The 24921-nt window shown below is 46.1% G+C and overlaps 1 protein-coding gene across 1 annotated transcript; it reads right to left on the bottom strand.

Moving 5' to 3' along the window:
* Positions 1–4710: 4710 nt before the first annotated feature.
* Positions 4711–20816, bottom strand: TRADD (TNFRSF1A associated via death domain). The gene is made up of 5 exons (XM_083370719.1): positions 20530–20816; positions 12271–12426; positions 10107–10387; positions 8786–8996; positions 4711–7104 (listed from the first exon to the last, which is right to left on the bottom strand). The coding sequence occupies exons 2-5, from the start codon at positions 12410–12412 to the stop codon at positions 6794–6796; spliced, it is 945 nt and encodes a 314-aa protein (XP_083226845.1). The 5' UTR covers positions 12413–12426; positions 20530–20816; the 3' UTR covers positions 4711–6793.
* Positions 20817–24921: the final 4105 nt, after the last annotated feature.

The following is a 24921-nucleotide window of genomic DNA, read 5'->3' as shown; positions in this document are numbered from 1 at the left end:
GTGTGTGTGTGTGTTTTCTGAGGTTTTCGTGGGTGTTTGTATGTAGATCTTTGGTCATTTGGGTTTTTTCCCATGTAGAATTGAAGGTATAAGAGCAACGTTTCGACGAAATCTCATCCGTCATCCTCAGGCTGGTGGCTTCAGCTTCGTTCCCAGAGAAGAAAAACATATCTCCCTTGCTTCTCAGCTAACAAAGTGAGAAAGAGCTTGTGGCCTAGATGTTAAAACAACTGCCTAATGTGCAATCAGCCCAGGTTCGAATCTCAGAAGGGTATGGCTGACTGATGAAAACAAATAAGTTTGAAATATATATATATATTTGTGTAAATTGCTAACAAAGAATTAAAGGAAGTAAATTGTTAGCAATTTACACAAATATATGAGCTGTCACCGGTGTGACTACTGCCTATTCGATGGCCTTCAAGATAGGCTGAAACAGGAAATAAAGATTTGTCCCATGTTTGGGGCCTAGCAAGGTAATCTAAATAGTTAACAAGCATTTGACATATATATATATATATATATATATATATATATATATATATATATATATATATATATATATATATATATATATATATATATATATATATATATACACACATATATATACATATACATATATATATATATACATATACATATAGGTGTGCTCTGATTGGGTGGGAGTTTAAGTGTGTTCTGATTGGGAACTGAGACCAGCTGAGACCAGCCCATACACTCGAAACACACCTCCACCCAATCAGAACACACCCACCATTCAAAACACACTCCCACCCAATCAGAACACACTTCCACCCACAGAACACACCCCCTCTGGCAGTTTAAAAAAGAGGAACAAACAGCCACATGCTTCTCCCAGAAGAAGGAAACAGAAGCCACCAGCCTGATGATGACGGATGGGATTCCGTCGAAACGTCGGCCCTACACCTTTAGTTCTACGCAGGGAAAAACCCGAATAACCAAAGATCCACATACGAACACCCGCGAAAACCTCAGAAAACATATATATATATATATATATATATATGACCCAAATACGCCAAGACCTACATACATACATATATACATATACATATACATATACATACACACACACACACACACATACCGTATATATATATAAATTGTAGACTTGACATAAGCCGCAGAATAAATCACGATGCACATCCAATTAATGTAAAACTAGCTACAGATATTCCTCGTCTTATGACTACTCCTGGGACCAGAATTTCCCCTGCTGAGCAAGGTGTTAAGTGAGTCCAGTCCTATTTTATGACATTTTGGCCAGCACTGTAGTTGTGAAGTGAAGCACATGGGCGTTAAGCGATTCTGGCTTCCCCCATTTACTTTGCTTGAGGAAAGTCAGCTGGGAAGGTGGCAAGTGGCAGTCACGTGACCCTAGGATGCTGCAACCAATTGTAAAAACAAGCTGGCTATTTAATTTAATAGTTAAATAGCAGCATTTAATACTTGATGAAGGAATGAGGTAAGTCAAGGATCACCTGAACTTTAAATTAAAATGCAGTCCAAGGGGCAGTGAAAATGTGCCGGCCTAACTCTATTCTCCCTGGCAGAAGCTCAACCCGGAGTTGGCTTTCTGGAAAAATTTAACAGAATAACAGAGTTGAAAGGGACCATGGAGGTCATCTAGTCCAACCCCCTGCTTAAGCAGGAGACCTTATAATGTTTCAGACAAGTGGCTATCCAGTCCCTTCTTAAAAGCCTCCAGTGATGGAGCAGCCACAACTTTTGAAGGCGATTTGTTCCACTGGTTAATTGTTCTCACTGTTACGAAGTTTCTCCTTAGTTCTAGGCTGTCTCTCTCTCTCTCTTTGACAGGCTTCCTCTATTACTACTTGTTCTGCCTTCAGATGTTTTGGAGAATAAGTCAGCCCACTCTTCCCCGTCACAAGCCCCTCCAATGTTGGAAGACAGCCCTCCTGTTGATCATTTGTTTTTCATTAGACTTCCACTGGTTAATTGTTCTCCTTGTAAGGAAATTTTCTCCTTAATTCTAGGTCGCTTCTCTCCTTGATTTAATGGGGTCACATCTGATATCTTTCACAAATCAAGGGCTATGTCTCATTCCTCTTCTTCAGAGGCCAGGAAAGGGGTGTGGGAAGAGATAATAGTGTGGCAGAGAATATTACTCATAAAAAAACCCCAACTACTTTTGATCTTTTTTTCAGCTAAATTGACGCCTGCAGGCGTCGATTTCCAGGATAATTTAGCATGGCTGAAGTTAGAGTGAATTACAAAAAAAACAAAAAACCTTTTTTGCTGTTCTGCAGGCCAAGTTCTTCAACTTCTCATACAGGGGAGATATTCTGCTTGTTTTGGGGTATTTTGGAAGACACTTGGAAAAGAAACCCTTTTTTCTTTACTCCCTGGGAGATCGGCTCAGTCTTCCCAATTGCAATGTATGGCAGTGAAAGTTGGACCATCAGAAAGGCTGAGCACCAAAGAATTGAGGCCTTTGAACTATGGTGCTGGAGAAGACTCCTGTGAGTCCCTTGGACTGCAAGTCCTAGAGGAGATCAACCCTGACTGCTCTTTAGAAGGCCAGATCCTGAAGCTAAAACTCAAATACTTTGGCCACCTAATGAGAAGGAAGGACTCACTGGAGAAGAGCCTCATGCTGGGAAAGATTGAGGGCAATAGAAGAAGGGGACGACAGAGAATGAGGTGGCTGGAGGGAGTCACTGAAGCAGTAGGCGTGAGCTTAAATGGACTCCAGAAGATGGTAGAGGACAGCAAGGCCTGGAGGAACGTTGTGCATGGGGTCGCGATGGGTTGCACACGACTTCGCAGCTAACAACAACAACAATCTTTATACCCCTTAGCTGATGGTGGGGAGATGAGGGGGAAACAGCCCACCCAGGAGTACTGCAGAGGGTCAAGAGAAAAGTGCGGCCTCTCCTTAGCAAATCTGTCAGTCACAAGAGTCTGAGCAAATCCACCCAATCCGTTGCAAAGCCTCAACTCTTACCTCTACGGCAATCACAGCGTCTGCCTCTGCCCAGCAAAGCTCCGTCCCACGGTTGCCAAGTTGGCACATCTGGATCGCGTTAGTTCTGGCATTCCTCTCAACGTATAGCTTGGAGATGGTAGCTGAACTGTAGCAAGAGAGCTGCTTTTTTTTTTCTCCTAGTGCACTTCCCCAAGGATCTGCTTTTTCCTCTAAACAGGATTACACGGGAAACCCGGCTTGCTCTTCGCCTCCTGAAGGCTTTTCTTCCTCACTCCTGTCCAAAGCTCCTTTCCCGGGACGGCTTATCTGCGTGTGTGCGTGCGGATGAAAGAAAATCTCAGCTCTGCCTCAAGCAAGGCAGCTGAGCTGGCCTCCAGTCCTGCTCACGTGACCTCCAAGCAGATGTTTCGGGTCAAAAAGGCTCATATATGTGCTTGGTAGCCTGCCCCATACAGAGGTTTGCCAGCAGCAGCATAACTTTGGCAGGATCTGTGTGCAGATGGGGATCGCTCGGTTCGCAGACCCGCTGCTAGGTGGGCTTGCCAAAGCTGGACAGACTATTTGGCTATTTTTTTTTCTTTTTCTTTTAAAAAAACATCATGGCAGATGCAGCTCCTTGGGCAGAGGGAAATTATTGGAGCTTGGAAGCAGGGCTTCGGTGGAGAGATCGGGCACGAGCTATAATGGGCCAACTGTTGGTGAAATTGACAGATTTTGAGAAATTGATCCCTGCCCTTCCTGATTATAGTTCAGTTAAAATGGCTTTTAATGCTGAACAGAGCATTGATGTCATTATTTTGATTTAAAAACCAACGTTTCCACACTGAATGCTAAAAAGGAAACAGATCCCATTCTACCCACAGGGGTAGGCAACCTTGGCTCTTTTATGACTTGTGGACTTCAACTCCCAGAATTCCTTGAGCCAGCGTGGCTCAGCTTGGAAACCTCTCCTTTTCCCCTCAGCATGGCTGGCTCAGGAATTCTGGGAGTTGAAGTCCACGAGTCATCAAAGAACCAAGGTTGCCTACCGCTGCCTAGGTGCATTATGAGAAGGGCTGTAACAGACAGCAAGAGTTCAAAGGATGAAAATTAAAAATTAGTACAGGTAGTCCTTGATTTATGACCACAACTGAGCCCAACATTTCTGTCCCAAAGCGAGACTGTTGTAAAGTTGAGTTTTGTCCCATTTTACCACCTTTCTTGTCAGTAAGTGAATCACTGCAGTTGATAAGTTAGTAACTCGGTTGTTAAGTGAGTCTGGCTTCCCCCATTGACTTTGCTTGTCAGGTCACAAAAGTGGGGAAATCCCATGACCCCAGGACACTGCAACCGCCCTAAGTACATGCCCCTTGCCAAGCATCCGAATTTTGATCACAGGACCGTGGGGATGCTACCATGGTCGTAAATGTGAAAAACAGTCACGAGGTTACTTTTCCAGTGCCGTTGTATCTTTGAACAGTCACTAAATGAATTGTTGTAAGTCGGGAAATATTTGTAGAAGCTGGGGAATGCTGGCTCAGGAATTCTGAGAGTTGGAGTCCACAAGTCATGAAGGAGCCAAGCCATAGTTTTCCCATGGTTCATCTATAAGCAGAATTATAATTTTTTATGCCATGAGGACACATCACTGTCTTCATGCTCTTCCTCCTTGTATTGTGTCCATGAGTTGATGGGAATATTCAATATATTTTGAATACTAGCACATCTTTATTAAAATCTGTTAGGCAACCGGGATATTGATATTGTTGCCTTTTAATCACACTGAATTAGAACAAATGTTACAGCACCGGTGAAAAAGAACGGTTAATTAGTGAAATACCACGAAAATGAATACGATTCTAAAAGTTAGTAGTCTTTTACAACAAGGTTTTAATGGCCTTAGTCAAAACAGAAGCAGCGATTCACAAAGTTTCCTCCAGATTTTTTAAAAAATAGCACTATAGTGTTCTACGCTCTTGGATTGTTTTTTAATGTAGAAAAAAAGAGATTTTAATCTTTGTCAGATTCTAAGTGTTAGTATTTGATTTAGCATTACAGCATGATAGTGCTAAAACATTAAATATTACTCCATGTTTTAGCAGTTGTTAAAAGACTAAGAGAAGCAAGCAATTAAGGACAGCAACTATAAAGATTAAAGTGAACGTGTGCTAAATTTCCCTGCTCAACATTGTTTTTTAAAAAAAGTCACCATGCAGACCAAGCTTGTTTCGGGATAAATATATATATATATATCAAATTTCTATTTTAAAAAAATTGAGAACGGTTCTATACAAAATACCTGAGACTCACTTGTTTCAAGGAAATGTGTTGACAAACTTCAAAAGTCACAGAAACTGTTTAGAACGGTATTTCTCAACCTTGGACTTCAACTCCCAGAATTCTCTAAACCAGTGTTGCTGGCTGGGGAATTCTGGGAGTTGAAGTCCAAACGTCTTAAAAATTGCTGAGAACCATTTAATTAGAAGCATCCTCTTGAATAACTCAGATTGAAAATGTCAACGCAGAAAAATCCATTAGTGTAAATGTTACCCAGGGATGGCTCAAACTTCGCAACTCCAGTTATTGTGTTTATGAATGAGTCATTCATCACTTTTCCCTACCTTAGAAACATCAGCTGGCTATCAGTGTAAATATCTAAGGCAGGGTGTCCAACCTTGTCAACTTTAAGAATTGTGGACTTCAACTCCCAGAATTCCCCAGCCACCTATGCAAGGCTGAGGAATTCTGGAAGTTGAAGTCCACAAGTCTTAAAAGTTGCCAAAATTGGACACCCTCAATCTAAGTCCTTCAACGGCTAGTGGACTAAGCTCCTATCAATCAATCAACTCATAAATCAAGGTATGACTTGGCTCCTCTCAAAATATTTCTGAGAGCATGTAATAATATAACTCAGAGGTCCCCAACCTTTTGGGCACCAAGGACTGGTTCCATGGAGACGTTTTTCCGTGGAACAGAAGGTGTGTAGTTTTGTGTGCTGCCTGCATCCCGTGTACTGGTCCATGGATGGGGCGTTGGGAACCCTGATATAACTCATCTATTTAGGAACAGGAAACATCAATTGCTTGGCTGTCTGGTATCTGGGGGATCATGAATTTCCCAGCGTTGACTGAGGTTACTAATCTGTAGTTAATTGAATTTCTGGGCTATTTTTTTTATTTAACTAGTGGTCTACTCAGTTACTCAGAAGGCCTCTTGAAGACCAGGAGAACACCAAAGTTAAATCTGCCCTATGATCATGATAGGGGGAAGGAAGAACCATAGGCTGGAAAGGACTTTGGAGGCTTTTTGGTCAAAGTAGTCCAAGGCAGGAGACCATATATCATCCAGGACAAATGACTGTCCAATCTTTTCTTGGAAACCTCCAATGACAGAGCACCCACAACTCCAGAAAGCAAACTGTTCCACTGATTAATCATTCAAACTGTCAGGAAATTCCTCCTTAGTTGCAGGTTGGATCTCCCTCTGATTAGCTTCCACCCATTGCTTCTTGTCCTGCCCACCCTCTCCTGTGCTACTGTATGTTTCTCCAGACTCTTGACAGTGTCTGGGCAAGTCCTCTTTTTTCATTTCCAATTAGATAGTTCGCTGCTCTTCCAGGGTAGGCTTGCAATTTGTGGTTGAAACCATACTTGATCTTCCAGTTTGACTTCAGCATCTTGGACTTGATTCTTGTTGGGAAACAGTCACAGGGAGAGGCCATAGCTGATCAGGGACTGAATACGATGCACAAGAAAGACCGGTGGGAGGATCAATCAGAGGCGTAAAGCTAGCAGTCTCCAAAAAATTTTTAAAAAAATTAAAAATGGTTCTCTTTTGTCTTCACGGCAAGTCACCTTGGTGGAGACCCAAAATTTCTTCAGCTATGTTGATGAGGCCGTTCTCTTCCAAGGCGGCCACTAGATTTTGAATGGTTGCCTTCTTGCCCTCTGAGTCAATGTATCTGCGGAGCAGCTGATACGCTTGTTCGTACAGGCCTTCGCGTTCATATTCAACGGCCAGGTTGTCAATGAAGGGGTCCCGAAGGGCTCGGCATTTGGTCTGCAGGTAGAGGGACCGGCCCACCTGTTTCCACTTCTTGGACACCAGTTTGGCAAACTTCTGATGGTCATCGGGGGTGATTTTTCTGTTTGCTGCAAAAGGGAGCCAGAAAATCAAGTTATTTTTTTTAACATCCTTGCAGGCCTCCTCTTTACAAAGATATGATTAGGCTACAGTTCTGTACGCTGCCTCTCCCAGCCTGGATCTCCCCCAAGATGTAGTGGTAGCCCTCAAGTTACAACCAGGTAGTGCTCAAGTTATAACCAGTCGCCGTTTGAAGTTACAACGGCACTGAAACGAAATGACCGTTTTCACACTTATGGTTGTCGTTGCATCCTGTAAGCGTTCTTCATATGTTTCTACCTCCAGGCCCTTAATCATCTTTGCTGCTCTTCTCTGCACCCATTTTAAAAAGCTCCGTGGGAGGGAAGTGGGTGCATTCTTGAAGGGGGGGGGGGCTTTCAAAGTTGCACAAGGGCTGCATGCGGCTCACAAGCTGAATTTTTGGCGAAACTAGTCTAGAGAAAGGTCTTGCTCAACGCCAGGGGTCCTCAAACTTGGCCACTTTTAAGTCTTGTGGACTTCAACTCCCAGAATTCCCCAGCCAGCCTGGGAGTTGAAGTCCACAAGTCTTAAAGTGGCCACGTTTGAGGATCCCTGCTCAACACAAACATCCATACCAGGGGTCTTCAAACTTGGCCCTTTTATGACTTGTGGACTTCAACTCCCTGGCTGAGGAATTCTGGGAGTTGAAGTCCACAAGTCATAAAAGGGCCATGTTGGAAGACCCCTGATCCATACTGTACAAAGAAACTGTTTTCAGTGCGCCCTCTAGGGGGAGGCTGAAGAAATACACCTTTGGTTAAAACTTTACCTTCATTGCGAACCCTTACAGGAGAAAGTCCTTGACTTACAACTCGAATGGAATCTGCCATTAGGCGTCGAAAACTGGAAATAAAGGCCGTTCTACAGCCAAAATGTCATAAAATGTGATTAGGTTACCGTGGGACACAGCAAACGGCCATAAATTTGATCCAGTTGTCCAGTGCCCAAAATACGGTCACATGACTGCATGGTGGGGTGGGGGGGCGACTATCATAACTTTAGAACCGGTTCTTAAGTCCCCTGCGGAAATCTGTTGTAACTCTGAAGAGTTGCTAAGCGACGACCTGTACACCTGACTTCCCTGCTGGTCCTATTTGCAACTGCACAAACCTTTGTGTGTTCTTCCAGCCACAAATACCTGTGGGATTTATGCAACTTTCTATCGGGAACTGTCCTTAGATGTTGCACTGCAGGATTCCACAAACAGGTGGGCCACAACTGAACCCGCTGCTAAGTGAGACAGTTGTTCGTTGAGTTTTGCCCCCTTTCTTGGCCCAGCCGCTAAGCGAATCGCTGCAGTTATTAAGTTAGCAACGTGGCTGTAAAGTGAGCATGGCTTCCCATTAACCCTGCTAGGCAGAAGGTCGCGAATGGTGATCACCTAATCCGCGGTCAAAACACGCCAGCTGCCCTGCGTGTGGATTTTGATCACATGACCACCGGGATGCTGCAATGGTCACCAGTGTGAAAAAGGATCGTGTCTTCTTTTTTTCAGCGCCTTTGTCACTTTGAACAGCCTCTAAACGAACGGCTTTAAGTTGAGGAGTACCTGTACAGTCCTTGTGGAGTACACATACTCCGTATGGCTGGCACCCGGTCGCGTTTCGGCCTTCCGTTCATTATCTCTGCCCAGGATTTTTGTCTCAAGGCCCCGCCTGAAACACTCACCAAATTGCTGCTTCTGGAAAACGAAGGTGTCTTCTTTAGCCTCTGAAACCCCTGGAGGGCCGTAATCCGGAGGCGAGGAATTCAGAGTGGGAAGGGAAGAATCTGAAGAGAGTTGCTCCATTTTCGCGGATGGAAGGAATCTTCTTTTCAAAGAAAGACTCTTGAGCGATTCTTCCAGTTCTGCTATTTCTTCATCTCTAAGGTGATCCGGCTTCAAAAGAAAAAAGAAAAGATGGGGGGAAAATGTTTCTGTGAATTATTTTCTTTATTTTCTGTATTAGTTAGCATTTTTCTAATCTGAGTAACAGAGTTGGAAGGGACCCTGGAGGTCTTCTAGTCCAACCCCCTGCCCAAGCAGAACCTATTCCATTCTAGACACACGGCTACCTAATAATCTCTTCTTAAAAACCTCCAGTGATGGAGCACCCACAGCTTCTAGAGGCAAGTCGTTCCACTGGTTAATTGTTTTAAGTGTCAGGAAATTTCTCCTTAATTCCAGGCTGCTTCTCTCCTTGATTAGTTTCCGTCTGTTGCTTCTTGTCCTGTCCTGCTTTGGGAACTAGGTTGACCCCCCTCTTCTTTGTGGCAACCCCTCAAATAGTGGAACACTGCTAGCATGTCACCCCCAGTCCTTCTTTTCATTAAACTAGACATACCCTATTCCTGCAACTTTTCTTCAAATATGTTAGCCTCCAGTCCCCTGATCATCCTTGTTGCTCTTCTCTGCACTCTTTCCAGAGTCTAACCATCTTTTTTATATAGGTAAAGGGTAAAGGTTCCCCCGCACATACGTGCTCGTCGTTTTCCGACTCTAGGGGCTGGTGCTCATCTCCGTTTCAAAGCCGAAGAGCCAGCGCTTGTCCGAGGACGTCTCTGTGGTCACGTGGCCAGCATGACTAGACGCCAAAGGCGCACGGAACGCTGTTACCTTCCCACCGGAGTGGTCCCTATTTTTCTACTCGCATTTTTACGTGCTTTCGAACTGCTAGGTTGGCAGAAGCTGGGACGAGTAACAGGTGCTCACTTTGCTACGCGGCACTCGGGATTCGACTCGCCAAACTGCCTGATCGACAAGCTCAGCGTCCTAACCCACTGAGCCACCGCGTTCCTTTTTTATATAGTGGTGACCAAAACTGGATGCAGTATTCCTACTGTGGTCTTTCCAAAGCACTACAAAACTGGTCAGATTTAAAACAAGGAAAGCTAGAATGCTTGGTTGAGAAAGACAAGGGGGCCTTCGTTCATGTGGACACTGGGCCTGCATTTTAGTGGCTGTCTCTCCGAAGTGACAACAAGCCACCCATTTCAGGCTGACACATACCTTCTGCCGAGAGATGTATTCCAGACAACGGTCTTCCTCCTGGATGATGGGATCCAACTTTTCAGCACCAGCTTTTAGCTCCAGATTGATGGGCCCTAGGATGGCCAAGGGCATGGAGGCACTGAGACTCCTCGGGATAGCTTGCTGAAGCTCTCCTCGGTGGTAGCTTCGCAGGAACTTTCTGCATTTCTCTTGCTCACAGAATTTGAGCTGGATGATCAAATCAGGCTCACTAATATGGATCTTCAGAATATCCACCCCGCTAGAGTTCCCTACGGATTCTGCGAAGGAAAGAAGGGGGAAAACGGAGGGTGAATCAGAAGGTTTACTACTGGTTGCTGCAGCAGAAGATCTAAGCTGGTGTTTTTCAAACTTGGGAGTAATGTTACAATGTGTGGACTTCAACCTCCAGAAGACCAGCTGGGAAATTCTGGGATTTGAAGCCCCATACATTTTAAAGTTGCCAGGCTTGAAAAACGCTACTGTGGTTATGTCCTTGAATAAGTAAGTCCTCTCTGGAGGAGGAGCTTGTGAGGAGCTCAGCTAGGGCCTCTCTTAGGAGGAGAAAGAAGAAGAAAAGCAGAAGTCTTCTGAAGTCAACTTGGGTCATCACACCAGGGTCTTGGAATCATTTCTGCGTGCTCCTGATTCTGCAGTCCTGTAACGTCGGCACCACGAAACTATGGACCAGCGGCCAGACAAAAATAAGACAGGGCTCATTTTGACTGTTTGAAAGATTTCCTTGGGAGTAGGGATCTATTCTGGAGCAAGTGCTCCACTTAAGGCAGGGGTGTCAAACTGCTGGCCCATGGGCTGGATACGTCACGACAAAACCGCGCCCACCCCATTGCCGGCAATGAGGAAAAAGCTCCGATACACGGGTTTGACACCCCTGACTTAAGATGTAGGTTGTTACTCTTGAATGCACTTTCTGCATTTTTGCTCTAATCAATGCCGGCTATATTGGGAAGGAAGTATAAAACTCTCCAGAAGGGGAAAAAACATATTTAATTATACTCTGTTATATTTTGGTTTCAAGTTCCCTAGGTCAGGGCTTTTCAACCAGTGGTACGGGTACCGCATTGGCACCTAGCAGGTGGTATGCATAGCTGACTCAGGAATTCTGGGAGTTGAAGTCCATGAGTCATAAAAGAGCCGAGGTTGCCTACTCCTGGTCTAGTCTAATGAAAAGGATTAAGGGTGACAGGACAGCTGTCTTCCAATACTTGAGGGGCTGTGATGGGAAAGAGGGGGTTGACTTGTTCCCCAAACACCTGAGGGCAAGATAAGAAGTAATGGATGGAAGCTCATCAAAGAGACATCCAACCCAGGACTAAGGAGAAACTTTCTAACACTGAGATTCTAAGCATAACTTTACTAGCATGTGAAATGAGTGCAATGGTGCAATAACAAGGAAGGAAATCCATCATCATCATCATCATCATCACCATCACCACCATCATATAGCTGATTGATATCGCTGTACCAGGAGATGCCAGAGTTGAAGAAAAAGAACTGGGGTGGAACATAGGGTGGAAAAAGTTGTCAATGAGAGGGTGAAGATCTTGTGGGACTTCCGAATACAGGCAGATCACCATTTGGAACACAACACACCAGATATCGCAGTGGTAGAGAACCGAAGTGTACAGCTGATTGATATCGCTGTACCAGGAGATGCCAGAGTCGAAGAAAAAGAACTGGGGAAAATTACGAAATATCACGACCTGGCCATCGAAACTGCGCGATTATGGATGAAACGGGTAACAGTGCTACCCACTGTCATTGGGGCACTGGGAACTATTGTCCAAAAACTTTGCAAAACACATCAAGAAACTGCAGCTTCCTGTAATAACTCCAGTAATGCTACAAAAAACTGCACTACTTGGAACATGTTACATTTTAAGGAGGTACCTGGTTGATACCTAGGATGCGGGCAGCAACCCGTGTCCACCATCATTTGACTGAGGTTCATGTTTTAATAATAATAATAATAATAACAACAACAACAACAACAATAACCACAACAATAATAATAATTTACACAGGGTAGTGGTGGAAAGCATTTTGAACTTGGAAGTAAAAAATCTGAGCTGTTTAGCCAACTGATTCCCGCTGATCATAAACACGTGAGCTGGGTGGACCAAGGCCAATGCCAGCGACATACCTGCAAGTGCCAACTTCAATGCTTTGTATACCAAGTGTCTGCAATTTGGCTTTTGGTAGAATGAAGGTAGAGAGTAAACTTCCGAGGATGTTCGGACAAACAGGTGAGCACTGCCCACCCACTCATCCATACTGGCCGCCATCCTGGAAATGCCTCCTGAAATGGAACACAAATCAGCCGTTACCAGAGACGCCTTAAAACAGGGGTCCCCAACCTGTGGGCTACAGCCCACTAGTGGGCCATGAGGGGCTTTGCAATCAGGCCACAGGAACGGCCGGCGAGCACACACACACACACACACCCTCGCTTGCAAGCAGGTGGGTGTGCATGCTGCTCGTGGAAATGGAGCTGTGCGCATGCCAGCCGCTCGCCCGGAACTATCCCCTTCCCCTCCCCCTCCGTCGGTCCACAAAGCTGGAAACGCCTGGGAACTCTGTCTTAAGACATACTCATCCGCAGACAATCATCAACCAAAGGTAGTCCTTGACTTACAACAGTTCATTTAGTGACTGTTCAAAGTTACCAGGGCACTGAAGAAAATGACTTATAATTTTTCACACTTATGACCTTTGCAGCATTCTCATGATCACGTGATCAAAATTCAGACACTTTGTCCACTGGCTTATATTTACGACGGTCGCAGCGTCCTGGGGTCATGTGATCTCCTTTTGGTAATCTTCTGACAAGCAAAATCAATGGGGAATCTGGATTCACTCAACAACCGTGTTACTAACTTACCAATTGCAGTGATTCACTTAACAACGGTGGCTAGAAGGGTTGTAAAATGAGGCAAAGTCCATTTAACAACCGTCTCACTTAGCAGCGGAAATTTTGGGCTGTATTGTGGCCGTAGGTCTATGAATTGTGAGAGCTGAAGTCCTCATTGATGGCTCGTTAACACTAGAACGATGCTTTTGGGCTGACCCTGCTTAAGAATTGCAAATATGGCATGTATGACTGCTTAAAGGTAAAGGTTCCCCCACACATGCGTGCTAGTCGTTTCCGACTCTAGGGGCCGGTGCTCATCTCCGTTTCAAAGCCGAAGAGCCAGCGCTTGTCCGAGGACGTCTCCGTGGTCATGTGGCCGGCATGACTAGACACCAAAGGCGCACGGAACGCTGTTACCTTCCCACTGTAGTGGTCCCTATTTTTCTACTTGCATTTTTACGTGCTTTCGAACTGCTAGGTTGGCAGAAACTGGGACGAGTAACAGGCGCTCACTCTGCTACGCAGCACTCGGGATTCGACCCACCAAACTGCCGACCTTCTGATCAACAAGCTCAGCGTCCTAACCCACTGAGCCACCGCGTCCCTTATGACTGCTTAGCCTTGGACAATAAAATGCCTTGCTGGAAACGGATGTTGATTCAAAGGACAGAAGCCAAAACTGTCTCCAAAGTTGTTTGCAATAGCTTTTCTACTGCATCAGCTCTTTTGTTTCTCTTTTCAATTGCATGTATTTTTTTTTGTTTTTATCTCTTTGGTTGTGTGTGTGTGTGTGTGTGTGTGTGTGTGTGTAAGAACCTCCTCCAGACACTAAAATAAAAAAATAAAATGTGGATTTCAATTCCAAAAATTCCCCAGCCCATAGAAATAGAAGCCTAATCTATATTCTTGGGATTCCTTAGTAAACTCTGGCCTAATTATTGACTGATCCCGGTTTCTGAGTTTAGATAAGATCAGCCTACTTACAATCATTTGTTCAGTGACCGTTCAAAGTTGCAATGGCTCTGGAAAAAGTGACTGTGTATGACCGTTCTTCACACTTAGGACCACTGCAACATCCCCAGGGTCGTGCGACCAAAATTCAGGTGCTTGGCAGCTGATTCATATTTATGACGGTTGCAGCATCCTGGGGAGGGGGGGTCACATGATCACCATTTTTAACCTTCCCAGCCTGCTTCTGACAAGCAAAGTCAATGGGAGAAGCCCGATATGCTTAATGACTGCACGATTCATTTAACATCTGTACTGATTCACTTAACCTGTGATGTTTTGGCAACCTGAGCTGTGGTGGCGCATTGCAGTATTGCAGGTTGACTCTGCCAACTGCCAGCAGTTCAGCCTTGACCTGCTCAAGGTTGACTCAGCCTTCCATCCTTCGGAGGTCAGTAGAGTCCTTCGGGAATAGGGCGGTATATAAATTCAACTAATAAATAAATAAATAAATAAAAGAAGACCCAGTTTGTTGGGGATTATATGCTGACTCTGTAAACCGCTTAGAGAGGTCTATAAAGCACTGTGAAGCTGTATATAAGTCTAAATGTTATTGCTATTGCCCTTTCTTCCTTCCTTCCATCACGTGCAGTGATTAGAGTATTGCAGGCTGACTCTGCCCACTGCCAGCAGTTCGATCTTGACCTGCTCAAGGTTGATTCAGCCTTCCATCCTTCTGAGTTTGATAAAATGAGGACCCAGCTTGTTGGGGGCCATATGCTGACTCTTTAAACTGCTTAGAAGTCTATAAAGCACTGTGAAGCGGTGTATAAGTGTAAGTGCGATTGCTGTCTCTAAATATTCTTCACACTCTGATGGAATCTGTAGTCCAGAACTGCTGTAGACTCTCAGGTTACAGAACACAAGCGGTCATGTGGTCAAAATTGGTCACTTGGCAACTGTCAGGTATTTATGATGGTTGAAGCATCCTGGGGTCATGTGAATGCCATTTGAGACCTTCCCAGCTAGCTTCTGACAAGCAAAGTCAATGGGGGAAGCCAGATTCGCTTAATGACGTTGTGACTCGCTTAACAGTTGCAGTGATTTGTTTAACAACCATGGCAAAAAAGGTCATAAAATCTGGCATGGCCCTTTAACAATTTTGCATAATAAACAGAAATTTTGGTCCCAGCAGGCGTCATAAGTCAAGAACTAATTGTAGCTTGTTTTACATTAATGGGACACACACACCATGCTTTATTCTGCATATTAGAATAGAATAGAGCTGGAAGGGACCTTGGAGGTCTTCTAGTCCAGCCCCCTGCTCAAGCAGGAGAACCTATGCCATCTCAGGTAAGTGATTGTCCAGTCTCTTCTTGAAAATATCCAGTGATGGAGCACCCACGATTTCTGGAGGCAGGTAGTTCCACTGGTTAATTGTCCTCATTGTCAGGAAGTTTCTCCTTAATTCCAGGTTGCTTCCCTCTTTGATCAGTTTCCAACCGTTGTTTCTCGTCCTTCCCTCTGCTGCTTTGGTGGATAACATGACCCCCTCTTCTTTGTGGCAGCCCCTCAAATAGTGGAATACTGCTATCTTGCCTCCCCTATTTCTTCTTTTCTTTAGACTAGCCAAACCCAAGTCCTGCAACCATTCTTCGTATGTTTTAGCCTCCAGGCCTTTGATCCTCTTAGTTGCTCTTCTCTGAATTCTTTCCAAACTCTCAACATCTTTTTTTGTAATACAGTGGTGGCCAAAATTGGCTGCAGTGTTCGAGGTGTGGTCCTACTACTAGGGCTTTATAAAGTGATACTAGTACTTCTTGCAATGTATGGCAGTGAAAGTTGGACCATAAGAAAGGCTGAGCGCCAAAGAATTGAGGCCTTTGAACTGTGGTGCTGGAGAAGACTCCTGCGAGTCCCTTGGACTGCAAGGCGATCAAACAGGTCAGTCCTAGAGGAGATCCACCCTGACTGCTCTTTAGAAGGCCAGATCCTGAAGTTGAAACTCAAATACTTTGGCCACCTAACGAGAAGGAAGGACTCAGTGGAGAAGAGCCTAATGCTGGGAAAGGTGGAGGGCAAGAGAAGAAGGGGATGACAGAGAAGGAGGTGGCTGGATGGAGTCACTGAAGCGGTAGGCGTGAGCTTAAAGGGACTCCAGAAGATGGTAGAGGGCAGGAAGGCCTGGAGGAACGTTGTCCATAGGGTCGCGATGGGTCGGACACGACTTCGCAGCTAACAACAACAAGCAACAACTAGTACTTCGCGTGACCTTGATTCTATGCCTCTGTTTATACAACCCAGGCTTGTTCAACAGGACTCCAAGGTCCCTCTCACCGTTGCTGCTTCCAAGCCAGGTCTCACCCAATCGGTATTCTTCGTGCCTTTGGTTTTTCCTACCTAAGCGTAGGACTTTGCTTTTCTCTATGCTGAAACTCATTTTGTTGGACAGGGCCCATCGTTCAAGTTTGTCAAGATCTTTTTGGATCCTGAGTTTGTCTTCTGGGGGGTTGGCTATTCCTGACAGTTTGGTGTCACCTGCGAATTTGATGAGTTCCCCTTCAATTCCCTTGTCTAAGTCATTGATGAAGATGTTGAGGATGACTGGCCCAAGAGGGAACCTTGTGGTTCCCCACTGCTTACCTGCCGTTGAGGACTACTCGTTTTTTGTTATGCCGAGTCTATTATTTTAAAATATGGCCTGCATCCGATCAAGCTTTCAGGCTGTCACCCAACACACCTGAACTTGTGCAAAGGTAGACATGCAAAGAGCATGCGTGCATGAGTCACGCTCAATAGCGTGCTAACTCCTAGTGATTCGTTTAACAACCGTGACCCCAAAAAAAGAAGTCCTAAAATAGAGCACAACTCACTTACAGGGAGTGCAGAATTATTAGGCAAGTTGTATTTTTGAGGATTAATTTTATTATTGAACAACAACCATGTTCTCAATGAACCCAAAAAACTCATTAATATCAAAGCTGAATATTTTTGGAAGTAGTTTTTAGTTTGTTTTTAGTTATAGCTATTTTAGGGGGATATCTGTGTGTGCAGGTGACTATTACTGTGCATAATTATTAGGCAACTTAACAAAAAACAAATATATACCCATTTCAATTATTTATTTTTACCAGTGAAACCAATATAACATCTCAACATTCACAAATATACATTTCTGACATTCAAAAACATAACAAAAACAAATCAGTGACCAATATAGCCACCTTTCTTTGCAAGGACACTCAAAAGCCTGCCATCCATGGATTCTGTCAGTGTTTTGATCTGTTCACCATCAACATTGCGTGCAGCAGCAACCACAGCCTCCCAGACACTGTTCAGAGAGGTGTACTGTTTTCCCTCCTTGTAAATCTCACATTTGATGATGGACCACAGGTTCTCAATGGGGTTCAGATCAGGTGAACAAGGAGGCCATGTCATTAGATTTCCTTCTTTTATACCCTTTCTTGCCAGCCACGCTGTGGAGTACTTGGACGCGTGTGATGGAGCATTGTCCTGCATGAAAATCATGTTTTTCTTGAAGAATGCAGACTTCTTCCTGTGCCACTGCTTGAAGAAGGTGTCTTCCAGAAACTGGCAGTAGGACTGGGAGTTGAGCTTGACTCCATCCTCAACCCGAAAAGGCCCCACAAGCTCATCTTTGATGATACCAGCCCAAACCAGTACTCCACCTCCACCTTGCTGGCGTCTGAGTCGGACTGGAGCTCTCTGCCCTTTACCAATCCAGCCACGGGCCCATCCATCTGGCCCATCAAGACTCACTCTCATTTCATCAGTCCATAAAACCTTAGAAAAATCAGTCTTGAGATATTTCTTGGCCCAGTCTTGACGTTTCAGCTTGTGTGTCTTGTTCAGTGGTGGTCGTCTTTCAGCCTTTCTTACCTTGGCCATGTCTCTGAGTATTGCACACCTTGTGCTTTTGGGCACTCCAGTGATGTTGCAGCTCTGAAATATGGCCAAACTGGTGGCAAGTGGCATCTTGGCAGCTGCACGCTTGACTTTTCTCAGTTCATGGGCAGTTATTTTGCGCCTTGGTTTCTCCACACGCTTCTTGCGACCCTGTTGACTATTTTGAATGAAACGCTTGATTGTTCGATGATCACGCTTCAGAAGCTTTGCAATTTTAAGAGTGCTGCATCCCTCTGCAAGATATCTCACTATTTTTGACTTTTCTGAGCCTGTCAAGTCCTTCTTTTGACCCATTTTGCCAAAGGAAAGGAAGTTGCCTAATAATTATGCACACCTGATACAGGGTGTTGATGTCATTAGACCACACCCCTTCTCATTACAGAGATGCACATCACCTAATATGCTTAATTGGTAGTAGGCTTTCGAGCCTATACAGCTTGGAGTAAGACAACATGCATAAAGAGGATGATGTGGTCAAAATACTCATTTGCCTAATAATTCTGCACTCCCTGTAATGTTTGCATTGCTTAAGAACAGAAATTGTGGTTTTAAGGACTGTCTGTAGGTAATGTGAGATGTCTCAAAGCCTGTCCATCCCGGGTCATCTAACTGTGCCACCTTTTTTTGTAATGATCAGGGACCAAATGCACTGCAGAGATTGGCAATCTGGGGGGTTGGACTAGAACAGGCCTTTTCAACCAGTAGTACGGGTACCATTTGTGGTACATTGGCACCTGGCAGGTGGTACGCGACCATCCTAGAAAAGTGGTAGTGGGGGAGGGGAATGAGCTGAACCGGTGGCAGCACCGCACAAGCCTGAGCGAGAGATGGCTGGAGCTGCAGGGCTGTCAGGGCTGAGTGAAAGAGCCAGGATCAGCGCCAGGCTCCAGCTGGAGCTGGGCGCTGATCCTGGCCCTTTTGAGCCCAGAAGAACCGCCGATCAGCTGGAATGTTGCAGCATCTCCAGGGTCTTGTGATTGACATTCAGATGCTTGGTAACTGATTCATATTTATGACGGTCACAGTCTCCCAGGGTCATGTGAAGTGACCAAAACCTGCTGCAACCATCCAGCAGAGGGGAGGGAATAAAAACGAAACACCCCCCCACCCCACCCCCACTGCCAATCCTCAACAGAAATGCTCACAACAATGAAAACCTCGGACAGGAGGAAGAGCACCGCCGGGCGGGCAGGCAGGTGTCTTGCTCGGCTGTGGCTTAGGGGGGGCACTTTTTTCAGTGCCATGGTCACTTCAAACAGTCACTAAGCGAACTGATGTAAGTGAAGAACTGCCTGTACTTCATCACTTTTTTCGTTGCTTTTTTTTTGATCATCAAGTTTTTGAACCCTTGCTGGGCGACTGGCGGTACTCGGATGTTGCCGTATCCTAAAAGTGGTACAACGGGTGAGAAGGTTGAAAAGCCCTGGACTAGAAGACCCCCCAAGGTGCCTTCCAGCTCTTATCCTGATCGAGGGGATGAACCTCCTTACCAGTCATCGGACAGGACCGGATCAGCACCCAAAGCACCAGTTGGGCCAGGGGTCTTCAAACTTGGCCCTTTCATGACTTGTGGACTTCAACTCCCAGAATTCCTCAGCCAGCATGCCTGGCTGATGAATTCTGGGAGTTGAAGTCCACAAGTGATAAAAGGGCCAAGTTGGAAGACCCCTGAGTTGGGCGAATGACCTGATTCCGGAATAACGACCTCGCCCCGCCGAGGAAAGGCAGAAGGCCCGGCGCCTCTCCTTCCCTCCCTCCCTCCCTCCCTGCCTCGGCCCAGCGCTGCGTCCGCCCTCCTCGCCCTAACGGCGGAACGAGGAGGATCCCCTTCCCGGCAGCGCCGGGGCCGAGAGCCGAAGCCCGCGGCGGAGCTGCGAAAGGGAGCGGCGGCGCCGCCGTCGCCTCTTCCCGGAAAGGCCGAGACGGCGGGCTCGGAGCAGCCTCGCCCTCCCCACGATCTCGCAAGCCACCGGGGCTCTTCCCCTCCTCTCCCTCTCCGCCTCCCCAACGGGAAAACCGGCTTCCCCTTCGGCCAGCGTGCAGACTAGCCCTGCAAGCCCCCCTCGGGGACGGAGCCAGGCGGGCGGGCGGGCCGGCTAAAGCGAAAGTGCCGCGGGGCCGCCCTCCTCCCGACCAGCGTCCGCCCGACACGTGGGGATGGCGGGACCGCTGGCGGCGGCGGCAGCTCCGGAGCCCTCGGGCCTCGTCGCCGTCCGTCCAAGGCGGCGACAGCTGGAAACAGCTGCAAAGGGGCGGGTAGGGGGGGTTTCAAGGGAAAGCGGCCCTCCCGGGACAGGGGACGCGGAAGCCCCGGGCTGGGCTGGCCAAGCCGAGGGCTGGGGGTCCCCAAGGGCCAAATCGCGCAGAGGGGAGGCGCGGACGGGGGGGGCACGAAGCGGGCTCTGCCGATTCCGGATCTGCCCCTCCCGTTTTGCAGCGCTCTGCCTTCCTGGGCTGAGCCGAGAGCGCTCCGGGCCCCGTTCCGACGACTCGAGAAAACCCGCGGAGGGGATCGCAACCCGCTGCGCCCTGCAGGCTTTCCCAGGACAGGGAGCCGGGTCTTCCGAGTCGCCAAAGCGCCGCCAACCCGGGACGCCCGGGGCTAATCGGGCGGCGAGAGCGGAGCCCCGCCGACCCCCGCCCATCCCCTTCCTCTCCCCCCATCCCGGTGCCTACCCGCGTCTAGGCGCGCTGGCCCGGCCGCCGCCGCCTTCCGCCTCCGCAAGCTCCGGGCGGAGAAACCAGCCGGGCACGTGCGCGCCTTCCCCGCTTAGGATCGGGCGCCGCTTCCTCGTGGGCGACGCAGCCGGGGAGCCTCGCGGAGACTTTGCCCTTCCATCCAAAAAAATAAAAAGCCCCCGAAAAGCTTCGGAAGCGCCGCGCCGGTTACTTTGTAGCCCGCGAGAACTCCGCTCTTCGCCGTTCAAGTTTCCCGATCGGGGCCCGGCGCGCGAGTGGCCGGAGGAGCTGCCAATCCGAGCGGAGCTCCCTTTCATTGGCCGGAGATGGTTTGGAGGGGGGGCAGAGAGATCTCCCTAGCCAATCAGTGACTTTCTCGCTACCGTATTAGCAAAGCGGGCGCCTTTCCGGGAAGTTTTTGCCTGCTGGAGAATTGAAAGCCTTTTTCCTGCGCTCTGCTTTATAAGGTACGGTAGGTAGATGGGATGCACGGGGAAAGGGAGGGAGGGAGGGGGATAGAGGAGCAAAGCAGCGTGCCTCTGAGCGTGCCTGGAGTGCCCGACCTTTCTCACCGCAAACGCCTGGCGCATTCTCCCAGCCCAGGGCGCCGTGTCTCGTCCGGACAGAGGCCAACCGCGTGTGGCGGGGCAGAAGAAGGCGCGGATCTCTCTTGCCTTCCTGCTGACATTTTTTTTTTATCCCATTTATATCCCGTCCTTCTCTGAAGACTCAGGGCGGCTTACAATCTAAAGCACAAATCAATGTGCTTAGCAATATTTTTATTTTATTTTATTTTTATTTTAATCCCATTTATATCCCGCCCTTCTCCGAAGAGTCAGGGCAGCTTACAATCTAAAGCACAAATCAATGTGCTTAGCCTTCATTCTATGTATATGCCTGCTTATTAGGGCTTTCAGCCCCCCCCCCAAGTGGCATTTTTACAAAGTAGGCTTATTGCCCCCAACAATCTTGGTCCTCATTTTTTTTAATTCCATTTATATCCCGCCCTTCTCCGAAGAGTCAGGGCGGCTTACAATCTAAAGCACAAATCAGTGTGCTTAGCAATAGCCTTCATTCTATGTATATGCCTGCTTATTAGGGCTTTCGGGGGGCCCCAAGCGGCATTTTTACAAAGTCAGCTTATTGCCCCCAACAATCTGGGTCCTCATTTGACCTACCTCGGAAGGATGGAAGGCTGAGTCAACCTTGAGCCTGGTGGGACTCGAACCTGCACTAATTGCAGGCGGCTGGTGTTACTTAAGGAGGCATTAGCCCACTGCTCCACCAAGGCTCATTCAGGAGGCAGTGGTCAATCCTGACGACCAAGACCAAGCCACCTGACTCGTAGCTTGAAACCCCCAGTGAGTTAGTCCAGTGCCCTTGGAGCCATCCTGAAGATCTTTGCGCTTTGGGCATCGTTTCCTTCTAGATTGGGGGACTTGGAAACATTAGATTAATTGGAAGGGGCCTTGGAGATCTTCTAGTCCAGCCCTCTTGCCAAACCATCCCGGACAGATGGTTGCCCAACCTCTTCTTGAAACCCACAACTTCAACAGATAGTTAGGACTGCAGGGGGGAAAAAACACAATTGCAAACCAGCCTTGCCTTCCATTGAGGACCTGTGTGCTGCACAGGCCAGAAAGAGGGCGGTGAAAATACCTACAGACCCCTCACATCGTGGACAAAAACTGTTTCAACTCCTCCCCTCGGGATGCTGGTATAGGGCATTGCGCGCCAAAACAACCGGACACAAAGAGACTTTTTTTCCACCCCCCAGGCCATCACTGGGATGTCAAACCACCTAGTAAGGGCTGTATTACCTAGGACGGAGGCAGTAAGTCACACTGTATATATGTTGCATGGCTCTTTTAGAACATCCTCCTAAAACCTCTATTTATTTATTTATTTTTTGGTAAATATGTTTTATTGATTTTTTTAACATAATCACCTTAATATTTGCTAAGCAGCATGTTGTCTGGGTTTATATTTTTTAAAAAAACAATAACAATTAGTTTCTATCATTCTATAGTCCGTATAGTAGCTTTGCTTGATTTTCGCTTCTTCCAAAAATATTCTTACAATTCTTATTTTTTTTTGATAAATAACAATTAAATATGATTAAAAATAAACATTTTTCTAATGTTTCTGCAAATAATAACCACATCAGTATGAAGCTTCTTTTCTAACTGATCATCTCGGTTGGCTCGTCATAGATCCTGTTTACCAAATTCTTATTTATTTTCCCCACATTATTTCAAAACATTCTTACCGGTTAAGGTTTTTTTCAGAGTTAATTACACTTAAGTATTGAAGTCTTTTCCCTCATACAGGCCATCCCAACACTTTTACGTTTCTCATACGTTTAAAAAAAAGTAAACAAAAAAAAGAAAAAAACTTAAAATACTTGTCCCTCTTAGGCTAATGTACATTTATATCCAGAATTTTTCTCCTAAAACCTCTTTATGGGTTTTATTGGGCTAGTTTTCTTGACATTTGGGTTAGGATTTTAGATTTTGCTCTTACCGGCAAGGCTAACTTGCCTGATAGCCTTTTTTTTTTAAGTTACTCAAAATTGGGCAATATTCTAGGGCAGAAACCTTTCGAGTGTCTGAAGTCCACTTTGTGTATTTTCCTCCCGGCAAACGGAGAAAAATCTCTTACAGTTTTATGAGGGTTTCTGCATTGTATATCTGTTATAATTTCCTTTTTCCTCCTCCTGTCGAAAACTTTGAGGCGTGACAGAAAGTGAGACATCATAATTGCAGAGGGCCATAAAACTAACAAAGCCCTTTTATGGAATAAAAGTGGATTACTTAAATGTCGGTGGAGGTTCTCAGTCCACCAAAGGTGTGTTGTTTTTTCCCAGGAAGCAACTGGACTTTTTTTGTGTTTTTTTTTAAGGCGTTTCGCTTCTCACCCAAGAAGCTTCTTCAACTCCGACTGGCTGGTGGGGAGTGGAAGGATTTATATACTTGTATTTTCAAAGAAAAGCAAGGAAGTCCAGTTGCCTCCTGAAAAAGCACCTTTGGGGGTGGATTACTTGCAGAGCCAAGGTCTCCCCAGCGGTATTGCCCCCCCTTATCTTGTATAATAGGGGGGAGACACTGTTTGAAAAAGAGGCAGCAGATAGAGGTACATATTCTCTCTTGCAGCCCCTGCTCCCCCCAAATGACATTTAGAAAGTCCTCGACTTATAACCATTCCTTTAGCAACCATTCAGAGTTCCGACAGCCCTAAAAAAAGTGTTATGGCTAGTCCTCACACTTATGACCATTGTAGCATTCCCCACAGTCACGTGGTCAAAATTCAAATGCTAGACAAACAGCAGGTATATACGACGGTTGCAGTGCTTGTCTGAACAACCGTTTGTCTGAAATGGGTATAGGGTTTCCTGCTTGAGCAGAGGGTTGGACTAGAAGACCTCTTAAGGTCCCTTCCAAGTCGTCTGTTACTCTGTTTCTCTTCTGTCCCGGGGTCACGTGATTGCCATTTGCAACCTTCCCAGCCAGCTTCTAACAAGCAAAGTCAGTGTGTGTGTGTGGGGAGTTAGATTCACTTAACAACGGCATGATTCATTTAACAACTGCAGTGATTCACTTAACAACGGTGGCAAAAAAATGTCACAAAATCTACTTTTCTTAAGAAATGGAAATTCTGGTTCCAACTGTCGTCATAAGTCAAGAACTACTTGTAGCATTTCCATTCCATCCCATTCCATATTCTATCCTATTCTATTGCATTCTGTATCCTATCCAATTCCATTCCATATCCTATCCTATCCTAAATCTGATTAGAATCAAAGCAATAAATCTGAAATATGAGCTCCACGCTGTTTGAAGGAAGAGGGTGAAAAGTCCTGTTGCTAGTCAGGGAACATAGAAGAGAATGGATCATTGAAGCTTGTAAACCGCCCTGAGTCTTCGGAGAAGGGCGGGATATAAATGGGATTAAATGGGATTATTCACGGAAGGAAAATCTGGGAGTTTATTTTAATTTATTTATTTATTTATTTTATTAGACTTATATACCAGCTGCCTGCAATTAGTGCAGGTTCGCGTCCCACCAGGCTCAAGGTTGACTCAGCCTTCCATCCTTCCGAGGTAGGTAAAATGAGGACCCAGATTGTTGGGGGCAATAAGCTGACTTTGCAATAATGCTGCTTGGGGGGGGGGGGTGAAAGCCCTAATAAGCAGGCATATACATAGAATGAAGGCTACTGCTAAGCTTGTAAGCCGCCCTGAGTCTTCGGAGAAGGGCGGGAGATAAATGGAATTTAAATAAAATAAATAAAATACCGCCCTTCTCCCGTAGGGCGGTTCACAAGGTTTTTTAAAAAAACAATACAACAAATTACAAAAATTAAAACAATTAAAATGATTACATTAACCT

The sequence above is a fragment of the Vipera ursinii genome (genome assembly GCF_947247035.1).
Source record: "Vipera ursinii genome assembly, chromosome: 10".
Lineage (NCBI taxonomy): Eukaryota > Metazoa > Chordata > Lepidosauria > Squamata > Viperidae > Vipera > Vipera ursinii.
Note: the sequence above shows the minus strand (reverse complement) of the source record. Positions and strands in the feature narration are given on the sequence as shown.

What these genes read in the sequence shown, in the direction of transcription:
- TRADD (XM_083370719.1), bottom strand. Translation starts at nt 12,412, where the DNA reads ATGGCGGCCAGTATGGATGAGTGGGTGGGCAGTGCTCACCTGTTTGTC. An exon ending in ATTGAAGTTGGCACTTGCAG is followed by an intron (nt 10,388 to 12,270) that starts GTATGTCGCTGG and finishes TTTCCTTCGCAG; the next exon opens with AATCCGTAGGGAACTCTAGC. An exon ending in TTTCCAGAAGCAGCAATTTG is followed by an intron (nt 7,105 to 8,785) that starts GTGAGTGTTTCA and finishes TCCCTTTTGCAG; the next exon opens with CAAACAGAAAAATCACCCCC.